Source organism: Carcharodon carcharias, chromosome 10 (genome assembly GCF_017639515.1).
Source record: "Carcharodon carcharias isolate sCarCar2 chromosome 10, sCarCar2.pri, whole genome shotgun sequence".
NCBI classification, from domain to species: Eukaryota; Metazoa; Chordata; class Chondrichthyes; order Lamniformes; family Lamnidae; genus Carcharodon; species Carcharodon carcharias.
In genome coordinates, this window is record NC_054476.1 from 42,470,154 (window position 1) to 42,484,185 (window position 14,032).

General features: G+C 44.5%; 1 protein-coding gene across 1 annotated transcript in view; it reads right to left on the reverse strand.

Moving 5' to 3' along the window:
* Window positions 1–8,059: 8,059 nt before the first annotated feature.
* Window positions 8,060–14,032, reverse strand: part of LOC121282821 (ethanolamine kinase 1-like) — a 509,597-nt gene continuing 503,624 nt past the window's right edge. Inside the window, exon 11 of the mRNA XM_041196636.1 lies at window positions 8,060–8,468. Coding sequence (XP_041052570.1) covers window positions 8,060–8,468 — 409 coding nt within the window. The remainder of the gene's footprint in view (window positions 8,469–14,032) is intronic.

Genomic DNA, 14,032 nt, shown 5'->3' on the forward strand with positions numbered 1-14,032 from the left:
AGGGACTGTGGAAGATGTCAGGGATCTGAGACCTGCTAAGGATGTAGGAGTTGTGGACAGTCCCTGACAATCACGCGCAGGCCTGTAGGATGCGTTTGTGGTGGTTGCAGACCAGCTGAACATTCAGCAGGTGGCGGCCCTTGTGGTTGACGAAGTTGACTCATTCCCATGGAGATCTAATCACCATGTGAGTACAGTCGATGGCATTCTGCACCTGTGGGAAACCAGAAATCTGTGCAAATTCCAGCACTCACGGCTTCCTGGCTTTCCTGTTCCCGGGTGAAATGCACAAAGTTCTGTGCCTTCATGAAGATGGTGTCAGTGACCTCCTGGATACACTTGTGTGTGGAGGCTTGCGAGATTCCTTTTAACCCCTGGAAGGAGCCATTGGCATAAAAATTGAATGCCATGGTCACTTTCATAGCAACTGGCGGTCGATCCCCTCCATGTCCCTGTGGCACCAAATCCTGCAGCATGTGGCATATGTGACCGACCAGTTCCCTAGACACACGGACTCTTCAGCAACACTGGTTCAAAGTCATCTGCAGGAATGACAAGCACCCTCTGTAGACTCGGGTCTAGCGATGTGCCAATGAGCAATGGCTCGCTGTGGATCTTCAGCTGCGTGCACAGCAGGCCTTGCCACCCCTTCATCTTCAGGGAGGTGCTCCTCTCTTTGCCGAGCCAGACTCTATCACCACTCTCTTCTTCTTCTTCTCTGGTCTCTGTAAGCCAGCACGCATGCTGCCAGATCACCAGGATCCATGATCCTGATGTTCTCCTCCTGCAGGATCAAAGAGAGAGGTGCGGTGGTTAGCATATATGTCCTAAAAACCTCTCTTGTTTAAGTCTGAAGTCCCCTTCATGCATGCCGGAGAGTGCTGGCCACCACTTGGATTCTGTTGGATTCTGGTCACCAGTTTGTTGGATCCTGTTTGCAGGCTTGTTGTTAGGGGTGGATGAGTTAGTACTAATGATAGAGTTGAGTAGCAGACATTTCATAGGTAGAAACTCTGTGTTTATTTACAAAGGTACTCAGCACAACTAAACATGTGCTTACACTTCAAACTATCTCTACACCCTGCAGCTACTAACCACTGACTACAGACTACTAACTGCAGAGGTAGCCCACGCCACTCTGTTATTGGATCATGTGATCTTCCATTATAACATTCTTCTTAAAGGTATATAACACATCAGATTACCACATCCCTCCCCCTTCACTAAGAAATACATTTTATATTTACATTTACAATCTTCTCAAAATAGCAAAGTATTTACACTGATAAGTAATTTACAACTTCAGTCTTTCTGAGGGTTTCCTTATGCATGTAGAGCATCTCAGCTCTACAACTTCAGATGCCTTGTCAGGAACCTAATTTTCCAGAGTTGCCTGAACATCAGATGCTTTGGTGGGCACTTGCAATTCTGTATCCTCCACTCTTGAAGGAACAACAGATGTCCGTGAGATGTGTTAAGTTCACTCAACAGGAAATGCTGACCCAGTCACGAACAGTGGTGGAATCAGTTCTTGGTGCATAGTTTCTCTCTTCCTTAGATGATGCACATGTCTCCGTATGCCTTCCACCTCCACATGGTGAGATAGAGGTCCAGTCACTGCACTTATTTCACCCTGTAACCATTCTGGTTCTTCTCCAAAGTTCTTCACGTACAACGTTTCTCCCATGGTAAATTTCCTTTCGTGCCTATACCAGTTAGTGTCTAGTTTAGTGATTTCCCTGACTCCTTTCTACCTTCCCTTCTAAATTTGGCATTATTAAGCTCAATCTCCTGAGACGGCGTTTCAACAATAACTCCGCAGGTGTGATGCCTGTTGTTATGTGAGGGATGGTCCTGTAATGGAAAAGAAAGCATGCTAGCTTGGTTGTTAAAGAATCTCCAGTTAATTCCTTCATGCCAGACTTGAATGTTTGAACCGCCCTTTCAGCCAGTCCAATTCAAGAAGGGTGCTACAGTGAAGTTTTTATGAGTGATACCATTGAGGCTGATAAACCGCTGAAACTCAGCACTCGTAAATGCTGTGCTGTTATCAGAAACGACTACTTCTGGTAGTCCGTTAAAGGCAAAACTTTGATGTAACTTCTCTATTGTAGCAGAAGGCGTTGGTGATTTCACCTCATATATGTCCCTCCATTTTGAGTGGATATCAACAATGAGCAGAAACATTGTTCCCATGAAAGGTCCCACATAGTCAATGTGTAACCGCACCCCTGGTCTTCCTGGCCATTCCCAAGGGTGTAATGGAGCTGTTCAAGGTAACTTTTACAGTTGCTGACATTGCACACAATTTTTCACTAAACTCTCTATTTCACCATCCATCACAGGCCACCATAGGTAGCTGCGAGCTATGGTCTTCATACGGGATATTCCTGGATGTGCACTGCGTAGTTCAATTAGCAATGGCTTTCTTCCCTTTGGAGGTACTATCACTCCCCACAATAAAATGCCATCTTGGCTGGTTATTTCATGCCTTCTGTTAAAGTATGGTTTCATTTAATCAGATACGGGCTCTTGTGGCCAACCACGTAGCATTTGTTCTCGGACTCGTGAGAGGACTGAGCTCTGTCAAGTCTTTGATCTGTCGAGTGCAAATCGGTGACGAATCTAAGAAATGTAAAAACAAAACAAGTTCTTGCGGAACTGGGACTTCCATTAGTTTTCTTGTAAAGACAAATGACCAAGTGCTTCAGCATTTGCAATTTGATTTCCTGGCCTATGTACAAAAATATACTTGTATGCTGCCAGGATTAAAGCCTTATTTGTGTTACTGTGTCTTCTTTCTACATGTCTTCTTCTTTCTCACGCTGACTTTAATCCTGGCCTTCTTTTCAGTTTCAATATTGCCCAGACTATTCTCAGATGTAAGCTCAACTTGAGTGAACTCAGTGGTTAAGTCTCCCAGGATTTCATCATCTGTCTGCTTCTTAGAAAATTCTGTGACTTTTGCCTCCAAAGCTTCTTTGGCTTCATGTAGCTGATTCTTCAGCTCTTCCATCCCTTTTTAGTGTTTGTTTGCTGCCTCCTGGAAAATTAAGCATTGTTGCGCCCTCTCCGCCAACTCATCCATCAGTTTGGTTGGAAAGGTGCTGAATTGTTTTCGTTTCTCTTCATACTTTTCCAGAGGTACAAAATTAGGCCTGAGGGAGTCTTGTTGTGTGTGAAGGTCTTTCAACAAGATTTCTTTTCCCTTTCGGAGGTTGCTCACCTCATCTCGAACTCTGTTCTTAAGCATGGTCTCTTTGAGTTCCTTCTGCTGTTCTTCCATGTTTTGGCTCAAGACAGCTGGAATTTCTTCAGGCTGTTGAGTCTTTACACACTCCTTTTCCAAAGCAGAAAGCTTCCTACTTTTTTTGGAATCTCAGTGGTCCCTCAAGGTTGATTTCCCTTAGCCAGTTTCCCGCTAGGAGGCTTGGTCCTCTGCCTCTCAATACCAATACTGGTAGCTTTACCGATTGGCTCCCATAATTAACAGTTGCTTTACTTATGCCTTTGACTTGGATGTCTTCACCGGTGTATGTTTTTAATTGGGCAATTGTTTCTTTTAAATTTAGTTGATGTTCGCCATTACTCAGATATTTGTAGGTATCTTCCCCAATTACTGTAGTGGAATTACTTGTGCCCACTTCCATTCAAACAGGTCTACCTGTTCACTTGCATTGTTAGATAGATTGGTTCTGTTTTTCCAACTTTCAAGTTATATAACGAATAAATATCTGAATCTGTTGCTTCAGGCTCTTCTACACTGTAGATCTCTCTTGTTTTTTTCTTTTGTTTAAAAGACTGCATGACTCTTTCCTTACACTGTCTCATTAGTGGACGTGGGGAAGATGTTTCCATTTGTAGGAGAGACTAGGACCTGAGGGCACAGCCTCAGATTAAAGGGAAGACCTTTTAGAACAGAGATGAGAAGAAACTTCTTTAGCCAGAGAGTGGTGAATCTATGGAATTCATTGCCACAGAAGGCTGTGGAGGCCAGGTCATTGAGTGTATTTAAGACTGAGATAGATAGGTTCTTGATTGGTAAGGGGGTCAAAGGTTACGGGGAGAAGGTGGGAGAATGGGGTTGAGAAACTTATCAGCCATGATTGAATGGCGGAACAGACTCAATGGGCTGAATGGCATAATTTCTGCTCCTATGTCTTATGGTCTTATGTGGCTGTTTTTATGACAATAAAAACATTCTAATTTTTTAAAGTACCAATTGTTGAAAGATTGTTTGTTTCCATCTCTATTGATATTACTCCTTGTGTTCGCTGCTAAGTTTTTTTTTCATTTTCCTGCTAGCGGGGGCCGTTTCCCACCTCTCAGCAAAGTCTTGCATTTTTGCGCCCTTTTTGGCTGGGGCTCCCCAATCGATGTGGAGGACAGTGACATTTTGTGCACCCTGTATAGCTTTTGAATCTCTTACTGCACTTTCCATGGCCAGTGCTATTTCTAGTGCCTTCTTAAAATCCAAATTTGTTGAAGATAATAATTGCTTCTGAATCATGCCCTCATTCACACCACACACTAAATGATCTCTAAGCATATCATTTAAGGATGTACCAAACTCACAATGCTCCGTTAATTGCTCCAAGCTTGCCACCTAGCTTGCAACTGTCTCCCGGGGGCTCTAATTCTTGAATGAAACTTGAACCTTTGCGTCATTACTGAGGGCTTTGATTAATTATGGCCCTTCACCGGGTCTGCTAATTCATCAACATTTCTTGAGTCTTGGGCACTAGGTGCCGTCAAACTTCAAATCAAACCAAAAGTCTTATGTCCACATGTACTTAAGAGGATCATCCACCTCTTCTCATTTGCTCCTGTAATCTCATTTGCTTGGAAAAAGAACGAGAGATGCTCAATGTAATGTGACCAATTGTTCGTTGCTGGATTGAAAGGATCAATTCTTCCGAACGGCGGCCTGCTGTGAGGGAGTTACTTTGACGATTTGGACAGAACTTCTATTTACAATTGTTATGCGAGGTACAGTGCTGATTTTGTTTCTCTTGTTTTCTTCTGTTTAACTGCTTAATCCACTTTGCCAGTTTGTTGGATCCTGTTCACACGTTTGTAGTAAAAGGTGGCCGAGCTGGTACTAATGATGGAGTTGAGTAGCAGACACTTCATAGGTAGAAACTATGGGGAGAATTTTCTCCCCGCCGGGTGGGCTGGGTGGGAGCAGACGTGGGCAGGCGCGCAGCCAAGCGCCGCCGGCAATCGGCTGTGCGCCACCATTTTACGTGGGCGGGCCAATTAAGGCCCACCCAGCGTGACGCACACCAGGAAGCGATCAGTGCCACCTGTGCGGGCGGGGGGAGGAGGGAGAGTCGGGGCCTGCGCTCTTTCGCGCATGTGTGTTAAAGAGCGCGGAAATCTCCCTGAGGCATGGAGCTGCCTCAGGGAGATTAAGGACAGTCATAAAAACGTGACAAATAAAAAAATAGAATTATTCAGACTTGTCCCCTCATGTGACATTGTCACACAAGGTGGGACATGTTTATCAATTTACATGAAACACTTTATTAAATTAATAAAACCTTCATGAAGCCTCATCCCACCTGTGGGTGAGGTTCCATGATAATTGCAAAGGCCGCCTGGGCTCTTCGCCTGCCCACCAACCTTAAGGTCGGATGGGCAGCCCTGACAAGTGCCTCAATTAGTTGATTAATGGCCTTAATAGGCCTTTGAAAGTTCAGCAGGCGCACAGCCGACTCCGGTGCGTGCCACCGAACTGAAGATCAGAATGACGCACAGTGATGTCGGGTGTACGGGCCCCCCCCCAGCGTGCCGACCAGAAGATTCAGGCCTATGTGTTTATTTACAAAGGTACTCAGCAGCAACTAAACATGTGCTGACACATGTCTACATCTCTATCTCTACACTCTGCAACTACTAACCACTGACTACAGACTACTAACTACAGAGGTAGCTCACATTACTCTGCTATTGGATACTAAGGTCATATGATCTTCCAGTATAACATTCTTCGTAAAGGTATATTACACATCGGATTACCACAGATTCCCAGTGTGTTGTGTGCTTCTTGGCTGCCTGAAACCCCACCCATCTCCTCCTCACTTCAGCCACTGGACTCCATGCTGTGCTGTCAGCTCAGGGGCAGGCATTCTCCTAACCCACACTGCAAGGCTGCACTGTTTGCTTGAACCATGGGGGAGACTGGAGGTGAGGACCTCCACCAGTGACTGCACCATGGCCGCCTCTCGCAAGGTGATTCTACAACTTGCCCAGTCGGCCAATTGTTCCACTGCCTCCTAAAGCACACATTAATTTGTAGACTGCGCCCGAGGGGTGAAAGGTTCTGGAGCATTTGGTGGTGCTTTCATGCTTTTATATTGCTTGAGTGGGCAGAAAAGGTTCAGAGGTCCGACTCCGAGCGTGTCAATGGAGCTGCAGCTGAAATTTCAGCTGCGAAGAATGCTCATTTTTGGCAAGCTTTTCCAAGTGCGTGGCTGCTTCCCTTACCTCCCTTCACCTCCCTTCACCGCCGCCCCCCAAAATGTACTTGTGCACTCCCTTCAGTCTGTGCTGCCTAGCCACCAGCACCCCCAGCCCAACATTACCTGCACTAGAGCAGTTGTCCCAGCACCGCACCGAAAGCCAGCCGCGTAAAAGCGACTTGCCTGTGCCCCCTGCCGAATGCATGGCATCTCTTCCTTGATGCCCTGTGGGCATTGCTCGTGAGCGCTGCGCAAGGTTGTGTGCCCTCACCTCCGAGTTCCCGTTGAAATTCAGCTCGCCAGGTGCCCTGCACGCCTTTTCAAGGCAGTTGTGAAGCACACCTTTCTGAAGTCACGCTGACATGGGAGGTATATTTGATGTGGGGGCATGATTCCGTAGTGAGGGCACAATAATGAGATTCAAATACATTAAAACCAAGTTCCCAAAGTTGGACAACGGGAAACATGGCCCACCATTGATGGGCAGAGCGGACGATCGCATACTGGTTTCACAATGACATGAAACCAATTTTTGGCCTCCTTGCCATTTAGTCTGCTCACACCCGCCATGACATCCGCTGCCAACAGGACTGGACTATTCAGCCCTTAGTGTATGTTTGTACACTAGAGAGCTCAAAAAGAATGGTAACATTTTGAAGGGGCTTCTTACCAGTGATGATGTGGGTGGCATGCTGAGATCCATCTCAAACTGCTGTCAACAGGAGCAAAGTTATTGGCTGATTTGTGATGCTTTGGAGGGCTTTGTCCAATATCACATAAGAATCCAGAGGTCAAAAACTCAACCACTATGATGCTACTTGCATTTTTCATTGTCTATCCAAGCTTCACTTTAAGGGAGATTCAATGATTAGACTCCACAAAGAGATGCCGAGCAGCAGGTGCATCTCAAGCATAAATGCTGGGTGCAAGACATTCATCTGCATTGGCTTAGGTGTAGGCATCACAGGTATTGTTATTGTCCAGGTAATATTGGTGATATGCTGTGCCCACTACTTTGGCTGCCCCAGGTATCACAGGGTGTGCTTTGTATGTTAATCAGGGGTATATGGAAGCCAGGAATGTTTCATATGGGACCCATGTCAGAAACAGGATCACTGGCCAGAATGGATGGAGCACAAGTTCTTTCAGAGAGCTGTTGTTGGACAGTTGTGGGCTGATCATCACATGGTGCCTTGTCTACAAATATGCTACAACATACAATCCTATGAGCATATATGAGGTTTTGAGCCTTGTGTCATGTCTCTCTCAGCAACACGGGCATGGTTTGATTATAGAAAATTTTGATTGCATGAGCCTCTCATTTACAGTCATTGGCATTAATATGAGGGGGGCCAGGTTGTGAATGGCATATTACGATGTTTGTTTGCAATATGACGAGGCCCATGGTTATTATGGTGAGGGTTGCAGCCATATGGATGTGACTGAGTCCAACTCATTGATGTTTATTCTCTCCCTTGGGTTTGCTAAGCAGTCCCTTGAGAAATTATGGAGTCAATGTACAAGGTACTTTAGGTGGAAGTATGTCACCAGGGACTGACTGATGGCAGTTGTGATATTGGAGGACCTCATGTGAATCAGTTTTGCGCAAGAACCCATCTGATGATGATCCCCTCCTGCGCAGAGTCAGCCCTGCCTACATGGCCATGCTTCCCAGCTGCTCTGTCCTTGGCGGCCTCCTCATCCTCCGCCATTTTGGAATCTTCCGAATGGACAAGACCTTCCTCCTCCTCATTTTCGTCATCTTCAGATCTGCCCATGGCTTTGTCATCATCGATTTGTAAGCCCCTCCGCTGCGTATTGCTGTGCAGCATGCAGCGCATCAGTACTATTCTCGATACCCTTGCTGGGGTATATTGCAGAACCTCATCTGAGCGTTCGAGGCACCTGAGGTGCATCTTTAAAGTGCCAATGTCCTGCTTGATGACAGTCCTGGTGATGACATAGCTGCTGTTGTAGTTGTGCTTTGCCTCCGTTTGTGAGTTCCTAAAGGGGTCATTATCCAGAAGCTAATCAGGGATTTGAATTGGTGGCTGAAATAGCTGAGGGAGTTGCAAACTCCTTAGTATGAAGGATTCGTGGCATTCGTCAGGGAGCCTTGCACACAAATGAAGGAAGAACTTGTCTTCAAACCACATTGAGTGAGTGGAAAGACTTCAGGTTGACAAAGATGTCCGCATGTTGAGTTGGGACATTTATGGCAACATGGGTGCAATCAATAACACCCTGCACCTGAGGGAAGCCTGCTAATTGGGTGAAGTCTGTGGATCTCTGTGTCTGATATGCCAAATCAAAAGGAAATTAATGTGATCCCTAATACGTGCAACATGATCTTAGTTACAGCCATAATGCCGTATGCTGCTGTCTGGGATTTACCAAACAGGTCTCCTGACGAGCCCTGGAAAGATCCTATGGCATAGAAGTTGAGAGCAACAATTACCTTCACAGGCACTGGCAGGGCATGGGGGTAAATGAATTGTGGCTTGAGTTGTTGCTGGTTCATCTGACAAATGTCTGTCACCACCTCACGGCTTAGCCTCAGTCACCTTTGGCACTGGTTCTCCGTCATATTAAGGTAGGATGTACTGGATCTGTACATACTTCCCTAAGGGTAGCACTTGGCTGTCCTGACTTTCCACCTCCACCTTCCTGGTTCGTGTGCAGCACGACTTCTTCTGCCCTCCCTCCCGCCTCCGACTACTCACAGTGACTGATTTCTATGGCCTCTATGTGTGAGGGTGCTATGCCCATCTTCTATCTTCCTTTGCATGAAACACTATGCACCCTTCTCCAGCACAAAGTTCTTCCAGGTGCCTGGGTGCATGAGTTAGTAGGGGCAAAAATAATTGCCCTGTGAAGCCTCTTATTCTCTTGGGTTAGGGAAAGGTAGTTCGAATTGATTTTGTGCCAACTCTGGGGCAATGAAGACAACTTTAAAGCTAATCCCACAGGGGTACCCTACCCCTTCAATGAAGTACCCTTGCTATACAAACAAATACACCAGGTTCAGATCTACTCATACCAAGTTTACTCTGCACACTTCAGGTTTCACATTCCTGAGATACAAAAGTCCGTCTAGAGTGGAGGCAGTTGATTTAAGTGGCAGCTGCCTCTGTGAAACATGCCCCACTCCCATTCTTGCCCCCGCGAAAATGGCAAGTGCCGGGGTGGGAAAGACTCTTTGTCGTGATGAGCTCTTGACCTACAAAAATGTTATGTTCCTTCTGTTGGGTCACTTTGCTCAACAAGCACAGTTGCACACCTATCCACTGGTGAGTGAGTTGGTAAACAAGATATTGCAAATGCAGAGACCAATGTAAGATGAAGTACATGCCGTTTATTAACACAAGTCACGGAGCACTAATACACGTGTGCTTTTCAAACCAGGCCCTATTTTAACCTACTGATTAACATTATAGGTCATGCTACAATTGGGTAATACAATCATGTGGTCAATCTGCTCACATTCTCTTAAAGGTGTATTGCATCTCAGATTACCACAAAGAGAGTCAAGGCTTATGGAGAGCAGGCCGGAATTTGGGGTTAAGGTCATGATTTTATTAAGTGGCAGAGCAGGCTCGAGAGTCCGATTGGCCTACCTCTGCTCTTAATTCTTATGTTTTCTTATGTCATAAAAGTACACGGTGATTCTCCCAGTGTCACAACCCACATTTATCCCTGGGTCATCAGAAAAACCGATTAACTGATCTTTTGCCTTCTTTGTTCTTTGTGGCACTTTGTTAAGTACAAACTCGCTGCTGTGCATACTACATAATAATAGTGGCTACACTCCAAGCAGTTTGGGATATACTGAGGACAAGAGAAGCATTATAGAAAGGCAGGTTCTTTCATTTCTCCATCATTATTTCAATTTCTGTTCATCAGTAAGTTTCTTGAGAGCAAAACATCACTTCAGTTCAATAGTCACACATTTCCAAATGTTGTGAAAAAACAGATATTTCCAATACGTTTCCTTTAAACCATTGACAATGCTCTAATGTAACCTGGAGAAATGATTGGTTTGGAATGCTATTGTTGAATAAGAAGCTTAGAAAAGTTACAATAAATGTTTGTTCATAAATTCCACAACTGATTCTTCACATATCCAAAGACTGAGCTGTATTATTTTCTGAACTTGGTAAATTGATAATGCAAAGAGGCTGACAGCAGGTGCTGTACTTGATCTGCAGTGGCAGTCACTCTAATCCTTTAATGATTTAAGAGGCCAATGCAGACAGAGTGGAGTTACTTGTCTGACCTATTAAATAAATACCCAAATGGATTGCATGAGCCTGCAATGTGGCAGTCTCCACCTTGTGTGAGAATTCTCTCTGTTTTAAATAATACTGGGGGGTGAGGGAAAAGGTGGTGGGGGTATGGTGGTAAATGGATCACCAATGTTTGAAATCTAAAATTCCACAGGGCCATTTTATGACATTCTTGTGCCACTCGTACTCTGTAACATTGACCTAACCTAATCTGTGAGGTCAAGTCATTTACATACCCATTTGCAGCTCAGTCACACAAACCTGTGTTAAAACAGGAATGGGGGAAACTAAAGTGTGCCCTTTAAAAAGCCAAGAATAGATAAAGATTGCAACATTAAACTGGAGTGGAATGAAGATAGATGACAAAGAGCGAGAATGATTTAGCAGAGCACCTCCTGGTTAGAATAGATAGAAGATAGGGAGAATGGATAAGGAGGAGAGTGTATCGCTCAATGAGTTGACTGTCAGCTATCTGTATGAGTGGATTAAGTGTGATCCTGTGCCACTTTCAAAGCTTGTTATCCAGTGAAGCACCTGGCAGTGGCACCCAAAGAAGGGGTCAAGGCTTAGCAAGGAGGGAGAAAAGAAGAACATACAATGTTAATGAGGCTGACCTATAGATGTTACTGAATGAAACACAGCAAAGAAAGACTAATGGGTACTCATTGTACTACCTGGAAGTGAATGTCATCCAGCTGACGCCATAATGCCAACAAACTCTCTTGTTTGTCTCCCATTCAGCCGTTCTCAAGCATGAAGACTAAACTAATTGTTGCAGTGTACATCGTACCCAGTGTAAACACAGCCATGACAACAAACCTCATAAATTCTGCTGCAAAAGTGCCCAAAAAGTCCAATAAAAAATATGTAACTTTATATAAATTTTAGAGTTTAATTTCTTCCGGTAGTGCACTGGCTAATATAATTGCTTACAATTCTGCTACTTACTTGAATGTAATTGTTAGCCTATTTATTCATTTTTTAAAAAATTATTCAAGGGATGTTGGCATCACTGGCTAGGCCAGTATTTATTGCCCATCCCTAATTGCCCTTGAGAAGATGGTGGTGAGCTGCCATCTATGTGGTGTAGATGCACCCATAGTGCTGTTAGGGAGAGAGTTTCAGGACTCTGACCCAGCGACAGTGAAGAAACGGTGATATATTTCCAAGTCAGGATGGTGAGTGGCTTGGAGGGAAACTTCCAGGTGGTGGTGATCCCATGTGCCTGTTGCCTTGTCCTCTAGATGGTAGCGGTCATGGGTTTGGAAGGTGCTGTCTAAGCAACCTTGATGAGTTGCTGCAGTGCATCTTGTAGATGGTACACACTGCTGCTAGTCTGCATCGGTAGTGGAGGGGGTGAATGTTTGTGAATGGGGTGTCAACCAAGCAGGTTGCTTTGTCTTGAATGGTGTCGAGCCTCTTGAGTGTTGCATTCATCCAGGCAGCTCACAACCATGTTACTATAGTGAATAAAGGAATTTTACAGCAGCCATTTCAAAGCTTAATTTACAATTTCCAAGTTAAAAACTACTGCCAAATTACCTGTGTTGTGGAATTGATTGATCTGTTTCCTATTCTGTTATTTGATAAGACTTTTTGACCTAATTCTTCCAATGCCCTTTATATTCTGTTGTAGATACAGAATCAGTGCAAGCGTAGAGGATGAAGAGTATACCTATTCCAATTTATAGAATGCACCAAGGTTTAGAGCATTCAGTTTAAGTAAGGTAATATCTCCGCTAATGGGTTTAAGTAGGGTAATGTCTCATAGGCCATATAGAAATTCATGGTGCATATTTTCAACAAGTGCATTCAATACTTATTGTTAATTCTTACAAAACCATGATAGAGAAATACCTTCTCATTTAGTGTTGCCCAATCAAGTTTATTCATAATGGTCAGCACTGGAGCAAATGAAACAAAGGTAAAAACAACACTAAAGCTGAGTAGGAAAAGAAAACACTTGGTCCAGAATTTAGCCCTTGTCAGGCGGACTCGGGAAGCTGACTGCTGCCCACGATCAAGGCCGGAAGGCGATTTCACGCTGGAGGGCCAATTAAGGCCCACCCAGCATGAAACTTGCGCTGCAGCGCTCAGTGCTGCCTGTACGGGTGGAGGGAGGAGGGCAAGTGGGGCAAACGTGAACTTCGTGCATGCTAGAGAATATCCACAGAGCTGCCTCAGGGAAATGAAGAGTTTTCAAAAAAAAATAACGAAATGAAAAATGTTATGAACCATGACCCCTCATGTGACTCTATCACATGAGCAGGGACATGTTAATAATTAAACTTTAAAGTTTTTATTTATTTTTTGCTTTAGGAGACCTCATTCCGCTCGTGGATGAGGTTTCGTAAAAAATGCAAAGGCTGCTTGGCCTTTTTGCCTGCCTGCCAACCATACAGTTGGATGAGCAGCAAAAAATTCTATTTAATTGACCTTTAATGGTCTTAATAGGCCTTTTAATTGTCGGCGGGTGCGCTGTTGACTCTGGTGCGCGCCTGCCGATCGAAATATGGCACAACTGTGTATTGACATTAGGACGTTCACCTGATGTCAACGCACATCATTTTACGCTTGAGTGGGTCGGGCATGCGCCCGCCTGCCGAGGTAAAAATTTTGCCCAATGTTTATTTACACAAGGTTAAAAGGTTTCAAGTACTGACAGTTTCAGCTATTACAACATTAAAGGGTTTGGATGATTGACACTTCTATCACTGTTTGGTAAAAGGACTTTTTTTAACATAGTAGAAAGTTATGAATAACTAACATTTTTTAAAGTTGTTTTCTACACATCCTATTGTCACTATAGTTCTTGTGGCACAGCGGTAGCGTCCTTACCACTGACCATGGAAGGTGTGTACATAATGGGTAAAATTTTTAACTCAACGGGTGCACGCCCGACAGGACCGAGCGTAAAATGACACATGATGACATCGGGCATATGTCCCGACATTGTTGTGCACTATTTTGCTTGGTGGGTTTTAAGAACAATTGACTGCCATGGTCACCATTACTAGCTTCATATTACAGATTTTATTAGGTGAGTTTGAGTTCACCAACTGCTGTGGTGGGAATTGAACCCATGTCCCAGCCTCTTACTAGGCCAGTGACATTACCATTATGCCACCATCTCCCCCTTTTGCTTGGTGGGTGCGCACCGGAGTTGGTGGCATGTCTATTGACAATTAAAAAGCCTATTAAGGGCATTAACAAGTTAATTAAAATAAATTTTTCACTGCCTGTCCAACCTAACGGTCGGTGGGCAGGTGAAAAGGCCAAATG